The sequence below is a fragment of the Lagopus leucura genome, unplaced genomic scaffold (assembly GCF_019238085.1).
Source record: "Lagopus leucura isolate 7727_CA_CO unplaced genomic scaffold, USGS_WTPT01 Super-Scaffold_100009, whole genome shotgun sequence".
NCBI lineage: Eukaryota > Metazoa > Chordata > Aves > Galliformes > Phasianidae > Lagopus > Lagopus leucura.
This window is the reverse complement of record NW_024962266.1, coordinates 28,241,280-28,264,201: the sequence shown is the minus strand read 5'-3', so window position 1 is coordinate 28,264,201 and position 22,922 is coordinate 28,241,280. Positions and strand designations below refer to the sequence as shown.

The 22,922-nt window shown below is 46.1% G+C and overlaps 1 protein-coding gene across 1 annotated transcript in view; it reads right to left on the bottom strand.

The window, feature by feature from the left end:
- The window catches only part of LRRC7 (leucine rich repeat containing 7), a 91,183-nt gene that overhangs the window by 5,201 nt on the left and 63,060 nt on the right, over window positions 1-22,922 (bottom strand). Inside the window, exons 15-22 of the mRNA XM_042873247.1 lie at window positions 22,675-22,774; window positions 21,874-21,998; window positions 17,506-17,706; window positions 12,668-12,766; window positions 10,707-10,818; window positions 10,300-10,480; window positions 7,638-9,318; window positions 2,379-2,498 (exon numbers count right to left, since the gene is read on the bottom strand). Coding sequence (XP_042729181.1) covers window positions 2,379-2,498; window positions 7,638-9,318; window positions 10,300-10,480; window positions 10,707-10,818; window positions 12,668-12,766; window positions 17,506-17,706; window positions 21,874-21,998; window positions 22,675-22,774 — 2,619 coding nt within the window. The remainder of the gene's footprint in view (window positions 1-2,378; window positions 2,499-7,637; window positions 9,319-10,299; window positions 10,481-10,706; window positions 10,819-12,667; window positions 12,767-17,505; window positions 17,707-21,873; window positions 21,999-22,674; window positions 22,775-22,922) is intronic.

Here is a 22,922-nt window from a genome sequence, read left to right as displayed (position 1 = left end):
AGAGACACCAATTTCGGACACAAACAACACCGTGCTTCTTCACTGAAAATCTTCAGATCTTCACATCAGCCTAAAAGAGCTCCAGACTGAGCAGCAGACACTGGAAATAAAACAGAAGGACCCTCCAGTTCCCCAGTTCTGGCTAACAGATACCACCTCTAAGTCAAAAGAGGAAACGGAGACTCAGCCATGTTAGTGCGTCCTATTTCCAGGCAGCTGCCTTGCTCCAGTTCCTTGCACAGCTGCTGAGCCCCATACAGCCCACATAGGGCTTTCCAAGAGTTTGTGTAGCCTCAGTTGCGTGTTCCACTGCCACCACAGCCGCTGCAGCAGCCAACCTGCCCCAGGCTGCTGGACTCAGCGGCCGTTCATCTTCCATCTTCATTTTCACTCTTCAGCCACTCATTTCCATCAGCAGTGACTCCAGGCTGCCTTTGGGTGCTCCTCTCCCACACCTCTACCCCTTCCTTCTTACAGAAAAGCAGGTCGTTCAGAATGAAGCTGACATGACATAAAAGCACAAGCTCTGCAGTTCTCTAACAAGGCAGTGGTTACTTGATTTAAAGATTAGTAAACTTAAAACTTATCCATACGATATCTTGTATATACCATAACTTATCCATAAAACTTATCCGTACAATAAATATCCCACAGAGTATGAGCTGATCACTTAAATGATGATACTTAGATGAAAACAAAGCTGCTGTTTAATCTGTAGCGTGAGCAGTGAAGAGGTCAGAAGTTAACCCTCACATCCCATACATTACACAGTTATATGTGTAGTATTCCCACCCCCCAACGAACTGAAGTACCACCGTGACACAAACTGCAGCCCTCTGGGTGCAGCTGGTTTAGCAGCAGGCACTGTGATGGTGACATTCTCCACCATGCTGAGCACAGCCTGTGGGTGGCACTTCCTCTCAGAAGAGCACATCCCAGCTTTCTCCCAGCCATGTCCCAAGGGCAGCTCTGCCCCAGGCTGACTGCTCTGCGGGAGCCCTTTCCCACCATGACTACAGGTACTGTGCTATGGGTAAACAACAGCAGCTTCCACAATGTGTATTACATCATGTCATTGTTCCTTGTGGTGTACTTCCTTTCTATAGGAGATTTTTGGAATCCAAGGCCCTGCAGGTGATTTACATTGGAAACGAGATGAGCATTGTCAAAACAACACACTGCAAAGCATCTCCTGAGGACGGGTAAACAGTTTTCAGAATTCATTTCTCATTCCTGTTAATAGACTTTGTTTGAAGAGATGATATCACCACTGCTTGTGCACTCATGCTGTGGCTCCTGCTGGAGGTGGGTAAGCTGAAAACAAACCCTGTTCTCAGAAAGGGCGATTATTTGTTCTTCAGAAAAAGGTCTCCATCATGCCCACCGCCTCCCCTGATCTCATTGCTATTCTGTACTACATTCAGCATCACCCTAAATGGTAATTATTGTTAGCTCAGTGCCCGATGCTTACAGCATAGCTGAAGCAGTGGGTGCAACAAAGGGTTGCTCCCCGGAGTGCAGCAGATTTCAGTACAGTTATGCAACATTTGTGCTTACTGCTTTGGGGCACTGAGACGCTCCAATATTCAGAATGAACCAGAATCTGCAGTTCCTTACTACAGTGACACTGGTGATGTGAGACATGAACGGGTATCCAGTCATGACGGGGGGTAAGCGCAGGTTTTATCCCCAAATGCTTGTGAAGTTAAGGATAACTTAGGATACAAAGCGTAACTCCTCATAAGTGCAAACTGCCTTGTCTCTACCTTCTTGAAAGGGTTGCTGCTGTCTTGGAGAAACAGATGTGAAGCCAGTCGGGGAATATTTATCTCATCAGTGCTGACGGTTAATTACACTGCTGAAGTTTTCAACAGGCACATTGTAACTCATAAGACTTCATCCAGGAGCAGGACCCGTCTCCACACAGACAGCAATGGGTGCCACTGTCGCTGCTACAGGCACAGCTCCCCTTGTGAAGCTGGAGGTGCTCGGGGTGTCCCGGCAGTGGCAGCCCATGAGCTGCTCCCCACCTCAGCATGTTTCCTTTTGGTCATGAACCGACGGATGTGATTGAAATGAGGAATGTGAGTGAAGGATTCTGAGGACAGGAGGGGCTGGTGGCTGCCCGCCATGTGCAGGAATACATCTACGGACACACGGCGCCCAGTTCTCACACTGCAGCATTGGAATAAATACAACGATGGGTACAGCATCAAAACAAGGCCCTTCGTTCCTAGTGACTGCTGCTTAAAACACTGACACCAAACCAGAGGACCTTCAAAAGCCCCTTCCAACACGAGCAACTCCACAATTCCACAAAAACAAGCATCTCCCAGGCCCATCCCAGGGCCCCCCTGCTCCCCGGCCGCGCTGCTCACCTTCTTGCTGACGGTGTCGGGGGGCACATCCCGCCGCCCCAGCGGGTAGGGGTTCCACTGGCCGCTCCCCGGCCCCTCGTCCTGCCCGTTGTCCAGGACGCTGCTCTGCTGCGACGGGGTCTGTTCACAAACGGTAGGGCAGCCTTTAGTCACCAGCAACAACTCTGCTCCAACCTTATTTCAGTAATCAACACTACTGCTAAAATGGAAATCTCTTAAATATCTACAGCATTTCGTTAACACACAGTCGTACGCCAGTGGGACTCTGCAAGTTAGAGATCTTAAATACACAGGAGAAATAACGAGCATGATGAATGATGAGAGAAAAGAGCAAACTCATTTACCCTTGATCCTTGTTTTCAGAACAACAAATTTTGGCAAAGTTGCGTATTTAAATGGGCATTAGTTGTTTGAATGAAAGCTTTCCTACTGGCCACCAAAACTATTTCATTGAGTGCTGAGCAAGGCCAGACGACTCCCCTTTCTTTGCTCAGACAGACATTCCCTGCAGTGGCACTGCGGCCATGGGACGCTCAGCACACAGCTCTCCTGGTTCCAAGGCAGCCATGCACTGTAAGCACATTAGCCACAAGGTAATTGCTTTCCTGAGTACAAACGGACATCACACACGCATCATTTCCTAAATAAGTCTGGCACTTTTTTGGGTACTTTTTCTCTGCTTTTCTCTCCTTTCAGACACGACTCGGGTCACTTCCTCACCCCACAGTTCTCGGTGCCCTTCAGGCCATCTGCACCTTCCTGCCTCCTCCAGCTTTTCTCCTCTTGCTGTGTTTCTTTACCACAGCTGAAATGACACTGACATGGATACGGCACTCTGTGCCAGGCCCCCAAAGCTCTCCAGCACTGCCCTCCTGCGGGAAGCAGCTCCTCCTTCAGCTTTGGTTGGTGCAGTGCTTTTTCTCTCCATCCCCCAACCAATTCTTTTTTCCATTTAGGTTTGAAACAATTGCAAAACACTTCTTCAGATGACTGAAGAATACACAGGACTGCAGCTTTGAAACATTAGAGCCGATTAGTGGCCAATTAGGAACTTTTCCTCTACAGTGCAGGCTTAGCAATCCTTTAAGAATAAATACAGTAAAACTTTTAAAAGCTGCACTCCTCAGAGGTGAGTAAAGGAAATTCATCCTTAATTATTTCAAATCCAAGGAAACTGTCACCATTCTCTCATCATCCAAGAAGTCTTCCAGAAGAATCAGGAAAGCTGTGATTTCCTCACATGAAACTGACAGCCGGGAGTTCCCCCATTCCTGCGGGCAGAATGCAGGTCCTGCTATGGGGATTGGCCCCTCTTCTGCCTCCACACCTCCGTGCCCCCACCAGGAGCAGCAAACTGCTTCTGCAACAAAAGTGCTCTGAGCAAAACGCCGAGCTCTGAGGAGCAGCAGGAAATTATGGAGTAGAAAGGGCCCTGTGGACGCAGGGCTGCCAGGCAGGAGCTCACTGCTGCAGCTTTGCCTGCTGAGCAACACACGTCCATATGCTGATGCCTGGCAGGGCTGCTGCACACTTCTGCGCCTGCTGCAACCCAAAGCACAGCTATGAGAAGCAGTGTGGTGCAGACACTGACCATTCAAAGCCTCACCACAGCCTTCCTCGTGAGCACCCAACTGATGTGCGGTGCTGAGTTCACACTCAACGAGGAAAAAAAATCAGAGGGTGCTTTTTGAAGAGAAAGAAAGATTCTGTGATAAAAGTTCCTCTTTCCATTTTCTGCAGCAAAACGAATCCCCCTCCTTGGCATGTTACTCGTTCACAGAGCTTGGATGGACTGTAAACCAGCAAAAACCACTTATCCACTATGTCAGGGAGAACTGGGGGCAGCAGTTCATACATGGAGAGGGCTCAGTAGTTAACCTCATCAGAATACATAATTGCTAAACATGGTTTCCTGATCTTCCACTGGATAAGCAGACCCCACTCATTACTCTCCTGAATCCGGCCACAGCACAGAGGGAAGAGAAGAGGAGAGGATGGAGCTGCCATGGCCTGGATTCACTGAGAAGCGCAAAATGTTTTACAATGCATGAAAGAACAAAATCAAACAATAATAAACATTAATTATTCTTTGTCCAACAACAGTCTTACCCCCTTCCCAAATGGTACAGTGAGAGAACGCACCCTTCGTGCCTTTCAGCATCACATGTCACATGGATATGTAGCAATGAAATGCCAGTGGGATATAAAGCAAAATAATTCACACGCCCCAGACACATCACCCTGAGCAGTTCCTCTGATGTCCAGGTTTTCATTTCCAAATTCACCTACACCTCAAAACTGTGGCAGTGATATTACTCTGAACTTTGTGTACAAAACCTCTCCCCCTGACCGCAGCTGCTGTCGGATGGATGGGTGTCTGTGAAGGACTGCTGACAAGAGGTACCACACACCCAAACAGACAGACAAACTCTCGGACGGGAAAAACAGCACGAGCAACACCGGACAGCTGTCCATGTCCCAGCACACACAGCCACAGCCAAGACCTGAGCTGGACAACGAGGAGGCAGACGCCCACACTGGGATTCACCCAAACCTGGGACAGCTGAATGGTGGTGATGGTATGGAGAGTCACAGCAGGGGAACCTGACAGCCACCCGTGCGTGCTGTGCGTGCTGTTAGGCTATCGCAGCTTTGCTTGAGAACCCCGCTGTGTGCTGGCGTCAGCCAGGAGCCCTTTGGCCAGCACAGCCTGCTCACGCTGCTGCCCTCGGTTCTCTGGCACGTGGGGTTGGATGTCAGCCCTACCCCAGCAGCCCAGCCCTCCCTGGCACTGCACCAGCTGGCTGCAGCCACGTGCCCGCGGCAGGTCAGCAATTAACAGGGCAGATGATGGCGTTCCAGTGCCTGGCTCTGCGCTCTGCTACCATTTAATTACTCGCAGAGATGCAGCTCATTTGCACCACCAGCTACTGCTGTAACGAGGTGCGGCACGCAGCGATGCTCGCCCTTCTGGCACCACACAGCCCCACACGTGGCTGCAGCAGGGCTCATCATCTCCCTGGCACCCAGAGACGGGTCAGCAGTGGCCCTTATTATTCTCCTCACCCAACATCTGCACATGTAGAGCAGTGTATGTATGCACTTATCAACAATATATCATTAACAGTTGCAAAATACTCAGCAAAAATAGGAAAAATGCTATTTCTAAGGGCGTTACTAAAACAGTTGAACGTTACGTTAGGTGTGCGAGCCACTTATTGTGGCACGTATCAGCTATTACAGAGTGCCCCGCTGATGTTCAAATGTTACAAATCCTGTCTCTTGGAGCCTATTCAACTGCATGTCAAACATCTTTACATTAATTTTTTAAGATTAAACAGTCGCAAAACAAAGCATGTTCTTCATTTCTATGCACACATCAAGTCGTTTAGAAAACATAATGATCGCATCATCTAACACAAGAGCAGGAAGCAGTAATGACAGCCATGTGAGCTCCTTCATCCAAAAAGCAAGATCATCGAGTACGAAAACACCGTTACCATCATCTTTGCTTTTTGGATTGTGTACAATATAAGCATGAACAGTAGGCAAAAGCTAAACCAAGAGAAAGCAAGGATTATTATTAATTTATTTGGTAATGCTGGTATATGCTGGCTATCCCATACTTACTTTCGGTAGAGGTAGCTCTTGAAGCATTTGGTTTTCAAATTTAGATTTAGTCTGCAAGTTTAAAGTCATGCTTCTGCCGGCATGCATTGCTGAAAACCCTCCAGAGTGCAGCATGCCAAGGCTAACTGTGTTGTGTTTGTAAGCAGCGGTCTGAGTAGAGGAAACAACCACGTGACAGGATATGAACACACATGCTCCTTCAATTAAGTATCACACATATATGGTTAATTTCACAAAGTTTTAGTTTAAGCAAACAAACAGTACCAAGAAGTAAATAGCTTTTTGATGCATGCACTGAGTCACACGGAAGCAAATACATCGCTAGTTGTACATAAAATGGGTACCATAAAAGACTTCAACGCTGACAGCAGATGAAATATGTTCTTATCTATATTCTGAGAACTGCGGTATATAATGTGGCGCACGTCTTTACTTTAAAAATACGGCCAAATTTTGGCACGTCTGCACCACCCCAGCTGGGCCAGAAAACACATCTGGCATAATGGTGGGAAGTCCTCCACGGGATGAGCCTGCAGGCATGCATCCCTGCGGGCAGCCCGCCCCGAGCTGCTGGGTGCTGCAGACAGCTGGAGGCCAGCTCTGCCTCTGCAGCATCGCTGGGAGCGGGGCATGACTGTGTGACATCACCAGTGTCAGCTTTCCGCCAATCAGAGCATATCTTAAGCACATACTCCTTGTAAGCTACTAGTAAAGATGCTTCTAAAGCACCTGGGAAGTGTTTATTGCTACCAGAACCTTCTCTACCTGGCTGCTGTACTGCGCCTGGGGTGGGCGCTTTCCAACCTGTTTCACGCAGCACAGGGAACCTAGCTGAAGGAAGGAAAGAGCTTCAGCCTTTGAGCCAGGTCAGAAAGGTTACCCACTTAACTCTTGGTGGTCTTTTAGCACGTGTCACGTCTGTGCAATTGGGAGGGACAATAAACATATCCACACCAAACTCGTGGCTATCTAGCATGAAATACGTAGGCAGACACATTTTGTTACTAACCTATGCGCCAGAGCACAGCAGCTTTTCACAATCACTGTAGGCTATGAAGTAAACCCAGATTCATAAAGTAGGCCGTTAAATAGTCAACATCATTATAAGAAATCATGCACTGTCCTAATCGTGTTACGTTTCGGATAGAAGATAAATGGGCAAAAGCTCCTATTGCTAAGAGGAGTAACGATCATATTCCACGTTAAAAGCAGTGGCAGCGTATTTCCAGTAATGCTTTTCAATGCTAAGAGAGAGCTTTAAGATGCCTCTGCTAACAGCAATCTGAAAACTAAAATTACGATGATTATTTTTTCTTTTTTTTTTTTTGGTTGATATTTTTCCTCGTTTTGTTTTACCACAAAGACACATCCGGCCTCTTCCCACGCTCTCGAACCGTTACGGGAGCGGCGGCCTTCGGCAGCACCCACAGCTGCGGCCAGGAGGGGATGCCCCTGTTGGGCAGGCAGCAGCAGGGCTCCTCCCTGCCGCTCTGCGCACAAAGACCCCCTCAGCGCCAACGTGGGATTTCATTACTGGGAGCTCTGGCGGTCACCACTGCCCGTGCAAATAGTTTGAAATACCAAAACACACGACTAAAGGCATTAATTGCAGAGAAGTGCCAAACATACCCTGTCTAACCTTCTAGCTTCTATATGTCTAAGTAGCTGTTGTCTCCAGTCAGCAGGCATTTTAGCACAGCTCTCATTTCCCTTCACAGGGGTGGGCCTTGTCTTTATATCACTGCTATCGGAAGGCTTGTCGCCATAGTTACCCAAGTTATAGTCTGACGGTATCTTTTCCAGCAGAGCCGCCATGGTGGGTCTCGCTGAGACCGGCCTGGTTTGAGAGGTGCCATAACTCTCTGTACTGTAGCTTCTTGCGGACAAGGGCCTCCTTTGGGTGAGGTTTTTAACGGGAAAGCTGCCGGTCTGGGCTTTCACTTCTTGATAGGAAGGATGCTCGTCCTCATACCTGCCGTTCCTCTTGAGGAACTGGGACTCAGAGACCGAGATGCTGCCCTGGCGCTCCATGGCCCCGCGGTACGGAGCCCGGCCGTACCTGTCGCCAGGCAGCAGCTCGTGGGGCTCGCTCACCCTGCGGAACATGGACATCTCGGTAGAGCTGGCCAGAGAATCCGCCCTCCTCAAGAAGCCCGGCCTGGAGCCCTGACTCGTGAAGGGCGTGCTGACGGCATCCTCGTTCACCGACGGCTGGGAGAAGGAGAACATGTGCTCCACGGGCGGGTAGCCGCGGTACGCCCTGGGGCTGACCAGCTCCTGGGGCAGGTTCTTGCTCTGCGGGGCGATGTACTCGGGGTTGAGCTGGAAAGGTGGCGGTAGCCTCTTCTCGGCCGTGACCTCCACTGCTCCCTGCGGGTTGAAGCTTTGGTCAAACTGGTAGACCTTCTTCGTCACGGATGACTTCTGCTGCGGCTGCACCTTGACGCTGCCGTAGGTCAGCAGCTCGTCGTCCAGCATGGGGACCGACTGGCTGCGGGACATGCTCAGCATGCCGTGCTCCGGGCCCAGCAGCTTGTCCACCCTCTCGTGGGCTCCTACAGTATCGTTACCAGATGCATAGTTTTCTAAAGGAATATTATAAACCTTGTAGGTACCGATGTCTATCTCGTCGATACTTTGCGATTTCTTAAATTTGTTAGTTTTTAAATCCCTCATCATCGGAGAAAGCCTTTCCGTACTCTTGCTGATGGAAATAACACTTTTAGAAGGGTCTGGGCGACAGTGGATATGTGAAAAGACATTTGTGAGGCTTCTGTTAGCATTTGAATCGTGATATTCCCATGCTATTCCGGGAGCGAAAGTGCTAGTTATCTCAGGAGACTCTTTGACATGATCTTTCCGCTCGGGCAAAGGGCTGGTGGTGGGGGTGTTTTCCAGTTTGGAAGGAAAAGCTGTCCTGTCTTCAAAAGGACTAGGGGTTCTGGTCCAATTTTGCCAAGGGTTGGGAGGAGGCACTTCAGATTCGTGTGTGTTTCTGAGCGTCGGCTGCTCCAGCTCCAGAGGAATGCCAACTATCCTGTCCTGCCTAATCAGCGGCCTGCGCCCATGCGCAGATGTGCTTCTAGATTTCGTGCTTAGCAGAGGGTTAGCGCTGGGGTTCTCCACCACACTCTCCTCCGCCACGAAGCCGGTGTTGTCGTAGTGTGAGCTGTCATTCCAGCTGTCGGTGAAGGTCTCACTCAGAGGACGCCGGTCGGTGCGCGGCGGCACGTTCCCTGCCGGAGCAGATTCCCGTTGGCTCAGTAATGGCTTTGTTTCGAGGGGCTGCGGAAACGATTGCACCAGCCTGCTGAAATAAAACAAAGCAAACCAAGGTAAAATGCCCTCCATTGGAGCACAGAAGCAGTCAGCAGAAAGACACACTCGTAACGCGATTTAATATTCTCCCATCTGTACTCGGGCTTTGGGATCATATCATGAGATGTGCACCTTATGTCACTGATCTGGCACGTGCCCGCAGCAGTATGTTGCACTGGAGCACAGATGCTGGAGGTATGCACACTGAGAAAACAAGAAGCAAGTCAGAATTCCTGGATGGCTCAAAGCCAAGCTCACACATAAATCCAGCTGAACATATTTTCCTGCTTCAAAAATAACCTTCTGTGAGTACAGGGGAAAATGTTTTACACTTGCAACTTTTTTTTTTTTTTTTTTTGTTTTAAACAAAGCTACCAGATGGAGCTGTGTGTCTTCTCACCACCAAGACGCTACACATCTCCAGCAAGCAGACTCCCTGTGTAATGCAAAGGGCCTGGGGATTTCATAAGATGAAGGTACATTTGGGTGACCGGAGGCAGGAACAGACAGAGCACAGTGTTCCTTGAAAGCAACAAGAGCACTTTCCAGCTGCTGATGGCCGGTGTGCATTACTGATTCCAATCATCTGCATTGCAATTGGAGTTCTGGGGCAGAGTGAGGCTCAGGACAGCATGAATGAGAGACACACGCACTCTGTTAACACTAAACTACAGCCAGCTGCAGCTTAGGACCACACAGAGCGGAGTAATTACAGCTCAATTATGAGGTGCTTTTAGGGCATGGCTGTTGTACGTGGTTGGAAAAGCAGCCGCAGAATTATTGACGTTTACAGAGCAGGAAGGAATGGCCAACACTCTGCGGCCTGGGCTCGTATTTACATGTACACCCCAAGAAACCTGGGGTAAAACGTTACTGTTTTGATTTGAATGTTTTAACAGCTAGCATCAGTCCATATGGTGTGACAAGGTAAGACAAAAGGCAATCAGAAGCTGTGTTAAAAAGAGGCTCACACCTGTTCCCCCACAAAGAGTTATTCACTGCTTCTTTAGCCGATGTCTGCAAGGACCCCATTTTAACGTGCGCGTTGGAGGACCCTGAGGAAGCCTGGGAAGGGGAATAGTCTGAGTAAGTGCCTGAGGAAACGCTGTTATTCAGACAGTGGATCTTATCTGCTTCAGACTCATCTGTCGACTCTGAAACAAAACACAGCAAACATTTTCAGGAGGTGATGTTTGGAAACTAAGCTCCAGAAAAAACATTTTCAAATGCATACTATGGATATATATATATATATATATGTTTGTGTGCATAAATACGTACAAAATACATTTTATAATCAGTGAAGTATAGAATATGCTAGATTCTGTCTATGCAGATTATGTGTGCACCCATCTAAAAGGCTGGAAGTCAAGTTAGTACCTTTCTTGTCTTTACCCAGAAGAACAAGTTTGGGTGGGTACAACGGAGTCTCTGGCAGGGAAGGACGAAGTTCCCCTATCCTCATCTCACTGGCAGGATGTCCAAAGGCATCCTGAGGAATACAATAATGTAGAGTAAACATAGGAAACAGTGTCAACAAACATTTTAAAGCCTTCTTTTCATGAATGTGACAACACACCGACACCCCACCAGACAGAAATAATCTAATCACAATGATTCGTCAGCTGAAAATTCCAATCAGTCCCACAGAAATACTTCTAACGTGATGGTGATGCATTCATTTTGAAAATGTGGACAAAACAGATGGGACTGGTAGGATACATCAAGGCCGTGTAAACATTTTTGATGAAGCAGAAGTCACAAAAATGCAAGCTGCCAGTAGAAATAAATTAAAAAATAATATTAATATCTACTTCTAACTTCAGGAGTAAGTGTGCGTTCGTTCATTCGTTTGTGGCACTAGTCCTTCCATAGATTCAGGTCATGATGTTGCTACACTTCATTAAATTAAATAATTTGGGTTTCAAAAACTCCTCAGGAGTTCAGCAGAGTTCTTTCTGCAGACTTTCTAAGATTTCCCTGCACAACATTCTGCAGTTCCAGACAGCAATGGGATACATACTGAAAATAACGTACGTTAAAAAGTGGAAAGAAAATGAGGTGGGGTCTTAGTAAGAAGTATTTTAAACAAGTGCTTTTAAATTAGGCTCACGGGATAGCCAGAAGCAGGAAATTAAGACGAAAACAAGCAATTTGGGGGCTTTTTTTTATGTCACCACCGGGAAAAAGTTTAGAAATAAGAAAGGTGCTGTTCCCAAAGATGGGGAGACAGGGTAGGAGAGGATGCTAAGCGGAGGGATGGCAGAGGTAACCCTGCACCAAGGAGGAAGACAAACAATATGGGAAACCCACATTGGGCGTTAGTGTGTGGGATCAGGGGAACATCATGGGGAGAGAACTGGTGGGGATGGGTACAGCAAGACTGTGCTAACTAACAGCAGGGAAGATCCCTGTGGGAAGGAGTAAGAGAAACATGCATCGGCTTGGAGGTGGGAGGATGAGCTGTGATTTTGTAGAGGATGGAGGCTGGGAAGGAAAATACCCAGTGAGAAAGAAGACATTTTAGAGAGCTACCAGGAGAAAATGAAAAATCAGTAAAGAAAACGAGGAAGGAAACGGTTAGAAGAAACATAACTGGGAGGGAGCTTTCTCTTGTGGAGACACGATGGGGGACCTGTGCCCGGACCTTCGCTGTAAAGGTACTCCAGTGATCATGGGTCACACAGTTTTAGAGAGGAGTCAGTAAAGGTAGGAGGTGTAACATTTAGAGAATTTAAAACGGAGCACCAAAAACAAAAATGCATCACTGAAATGTAAACATTTTTTTTTAATTTTACTTGATTTTAACCCAAAAGAAAACCTCGAGGAAACTGAGCTCCATTAACGACTTTGTAACAGCAGTGGAAACGAAGATTTGTAGAAGCATTTGCTGAGTGATTTATTCTTGATGAATGTGATTAGATTTAAAAAACAGGTATGTTAATCCTTCTGCTTTTGTGTACTACTAGAGATAGTGCCATACCAACACAGAAAAGAGAAGGCATCCTCCCAACCCATTAACTTAACCCCATCAGTGCTAACGTTTATGCAAATACAGCTTCACACTGCATGCTGGGATACTGCAGGATTTTACTGCCTTGATGTACAGAGCTCCCTTGTGGTGCGTGTGATTTCTCACCTAACAGTACCAGTGTGCACACAGCTCAAAGCTAGCAATAGTGAACAGCCTTTTTCCAGTGCAGAACAATCATTTCTACTGCAGTGTAACAAACTTATCATGCAAAATGATTTTTGAAAAGTAACAAAGTGCATACATTCAGGGAGAGAGATTTTCCACTTTTGAAGCATGGTGCATGCTTCAAACTTATTTCTTGTTGTACCTCTGAGCTTTTTGTACGCTCTTCTTTCTCCTTCCTGTCCAGAGTCGATTTATGAGTGTTGTCTGTATCAGACAGTTGACTCTTATGGAATTCTTGCACCTAGAATCCCAATATTGTGCCATGAAACTTTCAAAAGTTAAAAGTTCAAAATAAAACTACTTGCTGTAAGGCAGGATGAACCAGCAGTTCCATTTTTGACATAACGATGAACACAGATTTTATTTTAGGGGTATGACTTTATGAAGTTTTCTATGCCATATTCTCTCTTTTCTATCATTTTAGCCTCCACTCTGGCAGTTCCAACAAAAATCAGTACATTTTGGAAAGAATTAGTCTGGCATTTGTGAACATGCCATGAAGTGAAAGATGTAAGAAACCCCAACCATATTCCATTTGCTACTACTTGGCTTAGAAGGACAAAAAGGGCACTAATGGAAAATAAAAGGTGTTATTGGATAGATCAGTTGTGAGGACAAAGGAAGGAGATGAATGTACTTGTGTTTTATTCCCCAGGACTGAACGCAGGAGGATATATGCTGAGGATAGAAAAATATGGCGAGCTGTTTCCCAAGAGAAAGCGCACGGCAGAAACCAGCAAAATAATCGGGAAAGAGAAATACTGTCTGACAACATAAAAACATCACATCAAAATCTAGAGAGCTGTGATTTTCGAAATAACCTCATTCTTAGGGTCTGCTTGCAAAGAACAGAAAGACTCTGAGCAGAGCAGCCCGGGGCTCGGTGCAGGGGCAGCACACAAGGCAGAGGCGATGGTGCAGGGCTCTTAGCCTGCACAGGACCAGAGGAACAATCTGCTGAGAGCTGGGGCAATCAGAAAGATGCCACGCCAGCCATACAGAAATCGAGAAGCAAACGCAACAAATACCAGATCCAGGCCAAGGTTACTTGGTCCAGGTTGTACTAAGGTTTTAATGAAAGAATAAAGATGAATCCCCTTCCATAGAAGTGAGGCCAATTCAGGCGCAGGCCCAGCTGTGTGTGTGTAGGACAAAGCCTTGCTGTGCCCCTCACCCAGGTCACCCCTCTGCAGGTCTGGGCTCCCTTGAGAGCTATAAAGCCTGGCTAACAAGTCCTCTCCTGGCAAGACCACAAGATGCAACCTGCCTGAAGCTGTGCGTGAAAACCAGTCATAGTATTTTGCTGATAGCAATTACCAGACTGACCAAAATAAAATGCAGCCATCAATCTAGAAACGTAGAGAGTCCCCAGAATGTGGGATTACCCCACAGGAATGCAGAGCAGAGGATCTTCCATCTGTTCCCTAATCTGCACCTCTCTAATGCCACAACAGCAGCTCCCAGGAGGGCCATTTCAGTGACCACAGACCCGAGGGCTGTCCCACGCAGAGTGTAATGATGAGATGCAAGTCCCTCTAAGGGACAGAACTGGTGGAAGGAAAACTGAATGCAGAACTGGAATCTGAAGGTGGGGAATGAAGGAACCCTCAAGCACATCTCAGCTGGTCCAGCAGCCAGCACACCATCAGCCATCTCCAGCAGGCATTCCCATGCAGCAGAGCTCTATAAGAATACACGAGCTTGCTGATTTGGTGACATAAGTACACAAGGAGCAGACTTGGACAAGGAGTTTTGGGGGCACTATGCAGTGAGACATAACAGGTCCTGAAAAACAACTGCCATGGGCAGGTAGGGCTGTTTCTGCTCTATGTTTCTGCTTTGCAGCCCCATGGACTGGCCAGCAGCTGGAGGAACGCACACACCAACCCAGACGGCTGCGGTGATCAGAAGTGCAGCATCCAAGCAGTGACCAGAACTCCCTACAGCCAAAGATGCCAAAGTCAGTAATGATCTTTTTATTGTGAAAATGTTTTTCTTCAAAAGGCCAGGCCTGTTTGCCGACATGGCCGGAATTCTGGAAAGAAAACCTGCAGATGCTAACCAGCCAGTGCTTAGTCATGAACTGCAGAGGATGGCAGACCTAGCAGCATCTTGCTAAATTATAAACCACGGACCTGTTCTGTTCTGTATGTGGTCTTCAGTGTGAGGACAGAAGGCCCAGTGCTGCCCTGAGTTACAGCACCTCAGGCTCTGAATTGCACTCCCTGTGTTCTCCCATCTCAGGAGGAAACCAGCTCTCAGTCCACACAGATATGCACCCGAGGGCAGACATATCACTGGGGTTGCTGCCAACAAAGAGAGTCTCGAGTCTCTTGGAAAAAAGTCCGAGTCCATGAGGCACAGACCAGGCCCACATGATGGCACAGCGCACCACGACAGTGCTGCACCTCCTGAATCCTCGTGCAGGACCCACGCCTCAAGACTGAATTTCTGGAAGGAAGGCTTTACCTTGGAGACAGTCCTGAATAATGCCTCTAACATCCAGACTCTTAGACAAGGTCAGGCAGCAGTCAAAGTAACTCAGAATTAACTTTAAGACGTTTGACACCCTATTTGGAGAAAGCTCTCTTGCAAGTCAGACCTCCAGAACAGAACACCATCACCTTCCTTCTGTGACTGGAAACCACCAAGGTCATAACCTCAATAAAGATGCTCTGTGCTATGGAGAAGTCATATGGCAAAACTCGATAACGAAGATATTTCCGGCTCCTTGTTAAATATAGGTCATTTTGTTGCAAAGTGCCCATCAAGGCACGGCCTAAAAGCAGACACAAACTGAAAACCTTCAGGACAAATTGCCCTCCCAGTCAGATTGTCATTGTGCATCTCAGGGGAAAACAGCTCCCATGACGGATACATCAATGAATGAACTGAAGCCAGGCAGCCCAGGGGAAATAAAAGCATGCAAAGTCTTTCTGGAAAGGCAGGATGAGTTTTAGAGACTCTCTAGAAGATCTGACTGAGCACAAAACAGAAAGAACAGCCTTCTCTCTCTCACTCCCACCCCCCTAAAACAATGCAAAGCTGAGCAAATAAAGAAGAAGGAAGTTAAAAGGATTGAGGTCTTGTTTTGACTGAAGAGAGATGAAGGTCTCAGCAGACCCAGCACAGCATCTGCAGCAGATTACTCAGAAGAAAACCATCTCTTCTTTCTACTCAGTGCTAATAAACCTGCTAGGAATTAACACAAGGGATGGAATGCTGCACTCTGGGTTAAAAAAGAGATTTTTTTAAAAAACAGAAACCTGGGAGTCGTGCAGATCTCTTTCCAATGATTTTCTCAGCCCATTCATACCAAGAATATTAACTGTGAAGATCGTAGTTGCCAATTTTTGGTATTCCTCACTGTCGCTCATGGAAGGGGTACACAGTGTTATCCCAACCTTCTTTTTGGCTACAAGGCACATCTTTAACAATGAAACACAGGACAATGAACAGGCTTATTTTAAGTGATGATTAATTAAGAAATTGCTTATTATCACTGAAGGTGGAGGGTGATGCAGGGGGTTTGAAATGTACTTTGTTATTCATTTCAGATGCTCCCTTTAATTATTTAGAAACAATTCTGTGAAGACACACGTGGAAATTAATTGCAAGAAAACCCAAGAGAGATCAGAAAAGAAACCAGCTGATCTGGCTTCAGAGGATGAAAAGTGAGCATTGCACCTGAAATTAAATTACCTTGTTATAAGATACTGTCTTCAGTCTAAATCTATCAGAACACACCTGCATTTTCAAACTGTATTTTAACTTGAGGCTTGAGATCCTGTCTCCTAATTATCTGCAAAGCAAATGGAGCTTAATTATGTTTTATTTAATATGTTACAACTGAAATCATGCCAATATTATTCACAAAATCATTCACACATTTTCTACACCCCTTCTTCATCTTTACACGGGATGCCAAAGAGAATAACACAGATACACCATCTTGCTTTCCTGCCATGAAAGCTTCCCAGTGATGCTATCTGTTTGAATGACAAGAACACTATTTTTTTCCTGTAGCTGAGCTATTTTGCTGCTGGCCCTTTTAAAGTATTAGGGAAAACAACATCTAGGCAAGGTCTACCATCTCCAGTATTGCAGTAAAGGAGGATGAAAAACACGTCTACATTGATAGGATGGAAATAGTTCATGTGTTCTGTGTTAGAATACAGTTTGTAGACCTGTCCAAGCACCTTATAACCTATCAATAAATACTGCCAGAGTGAGAAATTCCCCCTATGTGTAAGTCGTACCTACGTAAAGTAAGCTGTCAATATGAAGGCATCAATAAGCAGATGTCCTCTCAGATCAAACTGCAGCTGCTTACATCAGCTTTGCACAAGTCTGTGCAGCATTTTGGAATTACCTTTCATGAAATACACTTAGGTCAGAATAGAGAACTCTCACTATATGTGCTGTCCCACTTCTGGCCAACACACATGGCTGGGTGGTGCAACACACTGGAAGTCACCGGGCAGCGCTGATCTATGGCTCCCTGCGGTTAGGAGGCGCCTCTGTTGGCTTCATTAACTTTTGACAAGCCTTGCTGGCTCTGTATTACACGCAATGGGATTGTAAGAAGCAGAACCTTATGGTGTAGCACTGTCAACAGAACAAACTGATTTTTCATTTACATATTGTTGCAGAGATACATTTAAGTCTGAGGCGTAACTCACAGTCAGTTCCATTTTCTCACCAATAGGCAAGTTGGCCATGTCAGTAACATTTAGGAGAGAGCTGATACATATCAAGACAAAAATTCAGATCCAGCTAGATTTAAAATCAAAGCTTCAATCTGAAAATCTTAGTAGTATTGAGGAAAGAGCAACTCAGTATAAAACCAGGCTTACTTGGCAGAATTAAACTAGAAGCATTAGGCAAGAAGCTCACAGCAGATGCAGCACAGCATTTGAGGGAGTTATACTAAAACCCCGTCTTGAACTCTTGAGAGGAACAACGATCCTTTTACATTACCTCCACTGAAATCTCCTTTGGTGCCATGGGCCACTTGTGCTCATACTTGTCTTTCACAGTTTGTTCAGTGTTGGCGGTTGGTGCTGAGTTCTCAGGCCGTACTCCATGGCTTGTTTTGCCCACCAGATTTTGAACTGATTTTACCATATTCTTTAAATCCTCCGGGTATGGAGTGGGATAACGTTTTAGATTTATTTCAACCTGAACATTCATAAAAAGAATTAAAGCACAAATACAAAATGAAAACAGCATGCAAACTAAAACCATGGTTACAGTACTATGGCTAAGTGCAAATTCCTCAAATTGTTATTAGTCTATTTGAGGCAGCCTGTTACATACAGCTAGCCCTCACGGATTCTGCAGTTCTTGGACCAAACTTGGCAATCAGTTACACTATGGCAACTTATGATGGAATTCCAGTGACATAAAATAATGGATGGGCATGCTTCCCTGCAAGCCTACCTTTCACCCTGGGAGAGTATAGCATTTTAATTCTGCACTTGGCCTGAGAGTACTAACGTATTAAATCACACTTCTCCAAAACGATACTGATGCAAATGCAGAACTAATTGAGCTATGCTCAGCGTACAGAATTAATCAGAATTATCTATCATAGCTGAGAATGGAATCTGATCTACTGGGATCTATTTGCTCTTTGAGATGTGTAATGTACATACATGCACTCAAGTACGTGAATTCTGCTCCAGTATACAGAAATACAGGAAAACAGACTTAAACCACTACAGAAAAGTCAACCCGTGTCACACTGAACAGTACTTTGACTGACAGACCTACAGATTCCCTACAACAATCAACACTTTGAGCTTTTTGTTTTTATCACTCAGAAGTAAAGAAATATTGCAGTCATCCAAGTCCAAATCAATCACAGCTTGAAGACAGCACTACAAAATCTCAGGACTGAGCAACAGGAGAAGAGGGGCATGACACAGCACTGTCAGCAAACTGCTCAGAGTGGACAGGGTGGCAGGTTACCAGGCCAGGAGCGATCCAAGCAGGAAAGGAGACCTACTACATGGTGCTGGCCTCTCCTTACACCTCCCCATTGTGTCACAGACCTCTTTTGTCTGCTGTACGTCACATCCCCGCACGAGGAGAGATGCTGAGGAATCAAACGAAGCCTGACCTCAGCACGCTGCCCGTGGTGGAGGCTTCCCACCGCTGCTCTGCCCTTCCATAGGCAGGAGCTCTGACCCCAGGCACAGCCCCTGGGACGCAGTAGGTGCTGGCTCTACCTGCCATTCTCCTGGGCTGAACTTGGGGTGCGAATGCAGCAACTTTGAATTGAATTTCCTTCAGCAAAGAACAGTGGCAGCTCCCAGAGCAAGCTGAGCGTGTCAGGATAACTGAGCTTGCTTGTGAGGCTGTGAAATTTGAAATTAGTCTGTCTTTGCTGTGTGATAAGTAAGCAGAAGCCTTTACGGCAAAGTTTTACCCAATTGCCAATTACCCAGTTACCAATGAGGTGAGCAAAGGGAGCTTGCTTTTAATAGGTCACCATACAGTTATTGGATTTTACACCTGTGACAGGTGGGAAAAGGGCAATTTTGGATTCAGATGATTATGGTCTGTCAGTGGGAATATTTTGGAAGCAAAATCACGATCGATTTGAAAATAAAGCTATATAAAATACTAGCTTATAATTCTGAGCCACAGTAGAATAAACATTACATATAATAGATTCTGACATGACTTCAACATAAAACGTTAAAATGTATGGCTATGATGTCATATGTTAATAAAGAACTTCAACAGAAAAAAAGAAATTAAGTCTGTAAAGCATTACTAAGGCTGTGGTTGATTTACGGTTGAAAGAAATCATTTTCAGATGTGGCCTAATGAGGCAATTGCTTTTCCAGAAAATCCGAGCCATGATTTCAATGCAAAAGCTACAGACAAGCATAGAACTGCAGTCACAGAGCAAATCCTCAGTAAGCACTAGCCAAAGAGAAATTAACTAAAGGACTTCCATGTGATAGGCAAGTCAGACAGGGATTTCAGTAAGAGCCTGATATCGCTGGGCGTATTACACCATAAAATACTGGCAGCTGTGGTGGGTGCTATGCACTAGAAAGCAGATATTTTCATTGCTGACTTAGAAATATTGCTACACAGAAAACTGTCAATGCAACACCAAAATAGAGCGACTCTGAAAAGAGAATTATCAGAGTTCAAAATGCTTTAAGGAAGAATTTGTTGCATAATGTAGATCTTCAAATCGGTGTTATGTAGCGTGGATGGGAAGTCAGTTTTAAATATGAAATACATAAAATGAAAACTACGTGTGCTTTTATAAAATGCAAACAATGTTTGTGGTAACCACCCCTTGCTAATTTGGGATAACCTTCAAATTCATCCCATGAAGGTCCCTGGTATTGATGGGTATCTGGTGTACACACAGAGATAGAAAAGAGGAGAAACGCTCTCTTCAGGATGCACCGATGGAAGGACGTACCTGATCAGCTCCTAACTCTTGCTTAGCTTTCTGTTTAATAACTCTTCTTTAAGCAGTGACTAAGGTGTCAACTCCAAAAGGTAAAGTTTTGTTCTGATGAAGAGATACCGGGATCATCATGGAGGAGAGCACCGGGTTGGAGCACCTGACCTGCAGAGAAGGGCTGAGGGAGGGGGGCTGAGAGGAGAACGCTCCAGGGAGACCCCACTGCAGCCTGCCAGGGCCTCTGAGGCTGCAGGAAAGCTGGGGGTCTCTCATCAGAGAATTTTAGCTAAAGACAGGGGGTAATGGCTTTTAACTGGAAGAGAGGAGATTTGGAGGAAATTCTTCCCCACGAGGGCAGGGAGGCCCCAGCACTGCTGCCCAGAGCTGTGGGTGCCCCATCGTGGAGGTGCCCGAGGCTGGGGGTGGCCCTGGGCAGCTGAGCTGGTGGGAAATGTTCCCTACTTGGAACTTGGTGGTCTTCAAGGTCCCTTCCAACCAAACCATTCTATAATTTTATGGCTCTATGATTATATATGGAAATGGAGGAATCTTGTGCAGAAATAAGACTCGCACTGATCATTGGTTTACATTCTCTCCACAGGTGGGAGTCAAACAGGTAAGTAAGAACTCCAGAAAATATATTTTAGCGTTGGGCTCTTCCCCTACAGTGGCCCAAAGGGTAAATGCCGCCTTGGCTTCAGCTGCCAAGCCAAACATCAGGGACAGAGCAGCCCTGCAGGCCATGGCTCACCCACATGGCAAAGCCCCTCATCCCAGCAGGAAGGACAGGACAGGGCAGGCTGTCCTCAGCTCATCCCCAGGCATAGGATGGGTTGTGTGTCCAGGGCTGCTTCTGGGACACCCCAAGATGCGGCACTGGGCTCAGCGGCATTTGCCTCCCCAGTTCCCACACAGCAGATGGCAGCACTCAAACTCGACTATAGGAACAGCATTAGCTGAATGAAGGATTTCGTTTGTCTACAGAAATAGCTTACTCAAAGGAAGCATTGGTTTCAGTCATCCATAGAGTTCTGAAATATATTAAAACCAAAATGGCTACACAATGTATTTCTTATATTACATTTCAATACCAAAAACAATGCTCGCAAATAAAAGGTAATACAATTCAATTCATCTACAATCTTAAAATTATCTATTTCTCTGTGAACACTTTTGCACACCTGGACATGTTACTCACAGTCAAAGTTATAACAAGAAGTAGTAGAACAATGTGAAACTCCCAGGAACTCTGCTTTCCACACATAAGCTATAAATCTGCAGTTCATGTGGGGTAAAACTTCAGTTTAATCTATTTATTGTGAGCCAGATTGCTTTTTTAATTCATTTTCTGTTTTGCTAAAGTATTAAAGCAGTAGCATATATAACAATTATATTTGGTTGCAAGAGTTAAGTGAAAACTCCTGATTAGGAAAAATATTTAAACAAAAAATCAATTTTCCCAACAAGATCTAAATGGGATATTAGATATTTATTATTAACAGCTCTCATCAGCTTTCACCTGGAGAGGAATACAGAATCCCCACAGGATCTAAATATTTCTAAAGAATGATGTGGCTGGAGATTAATCCCAGGTCCCCAGCGTTCTGTGTTCATTTTGTCTTAGTGATGAAATGGGTGCCCCATTAGGTGCCCAACACTCGGCCTATGGGTCTGGACTGGAATGACTGGGATATCAGATCTCTGGTATCCCAGTCATTCTGCGTGGAAAATAACCGCAAACTTCCAGTTCTGTGCACCTCAGAGAAAACAGGGATGCTTATGAAATGCGGCCAAGTATTTTCTCATTATTCAGAACAGAGAAATAGTTCAATTCAGCATCTGTATTTTGGACCCTGTCTCTAATATGTGAATGCAAAACAAACAAACAAACAAACAAACAAAAACCATACCTTAACTTTCCCTGGATTTTCCTCCTCTTCCTTTTTTTCTTCAAATTCAAAGGCAACAGTCATACGTTGCTGTCTCTGCTCCTCCCACAAAGTAGGGTTGAAGCTATCACTGTCTGACTGGAAATCTAGTTAAATTGCAAGCAGCAATGCAACAGAACAAGAGATTAATGCCCTCAGCAAAGACTGGAAATCACCTACAAATAGAAGCTCTTGGGTGATCCTGAAACGTTGGATCATTGTCTCAAAACTGTTGAGGGGGCAATGGAAGTCATAACGAAAAACACCATTAAAAATAAACGCGAATGCTCAGATCACAGAGAGAATGGTGGAGAGCAAGAGGGCTTTGGGGCACAGCTGGAGGAGGAGCATGGAGGCTCTCTACCGGGATGCAGGGGCTTCAGAGCCAAGCCCTGGTTTTGTCAGGCTCACAGCTCTGCTCCCTGTGACCCTCTGTCTGTGTCCAACTTGCTGTGTTACACTTTTGTTACCCCTTTTTCTTTTTTTTAATAAACATTAACAGTAGTGGATATTTTATATGCAGCCCAAGGCAATTCCTGTTCTCTCTGTGCAGCCCAGGCAGGCCAACAGGTCGGACGCCCTTGGGGCTCCAGGAGGTGCCCCCACTCCTCTCTGAGAGCAATGGGCTGGAAGCAGGAGCCTTTGGTGCATGGCAGCACATGGGCTGCTCTGTGCACACCGCTGGCTTCAGGAGGCACAGACACTGCTGCACAGAGCCACCGCTGAGCCCCCAGACCCCACAGCCTGCTGCTGCCTCAGGGGGGAAGGCTGATGGTGTTTTACCTTCATCGCTGCGGGGTTGCTGGGGAAACATGTAGTTAGTCAAAACTCTCTGCTTCGTTTCCGGGTGAGCCTCAGTTTGCAGGGGGATGAGAGCCTTGGACTGTGTAGGAAAGGCAAAACAAAGAGCTGGTCACTGAGAGCACGTCTGTTAGCCAGGATGGAGTTTTAGCAGGCAACAAGCAGAAAACACAGGAATAACCAAAATTCTGAATGGAAAGAACCCTCTCCATGGGCCAAGCCAATGGTGT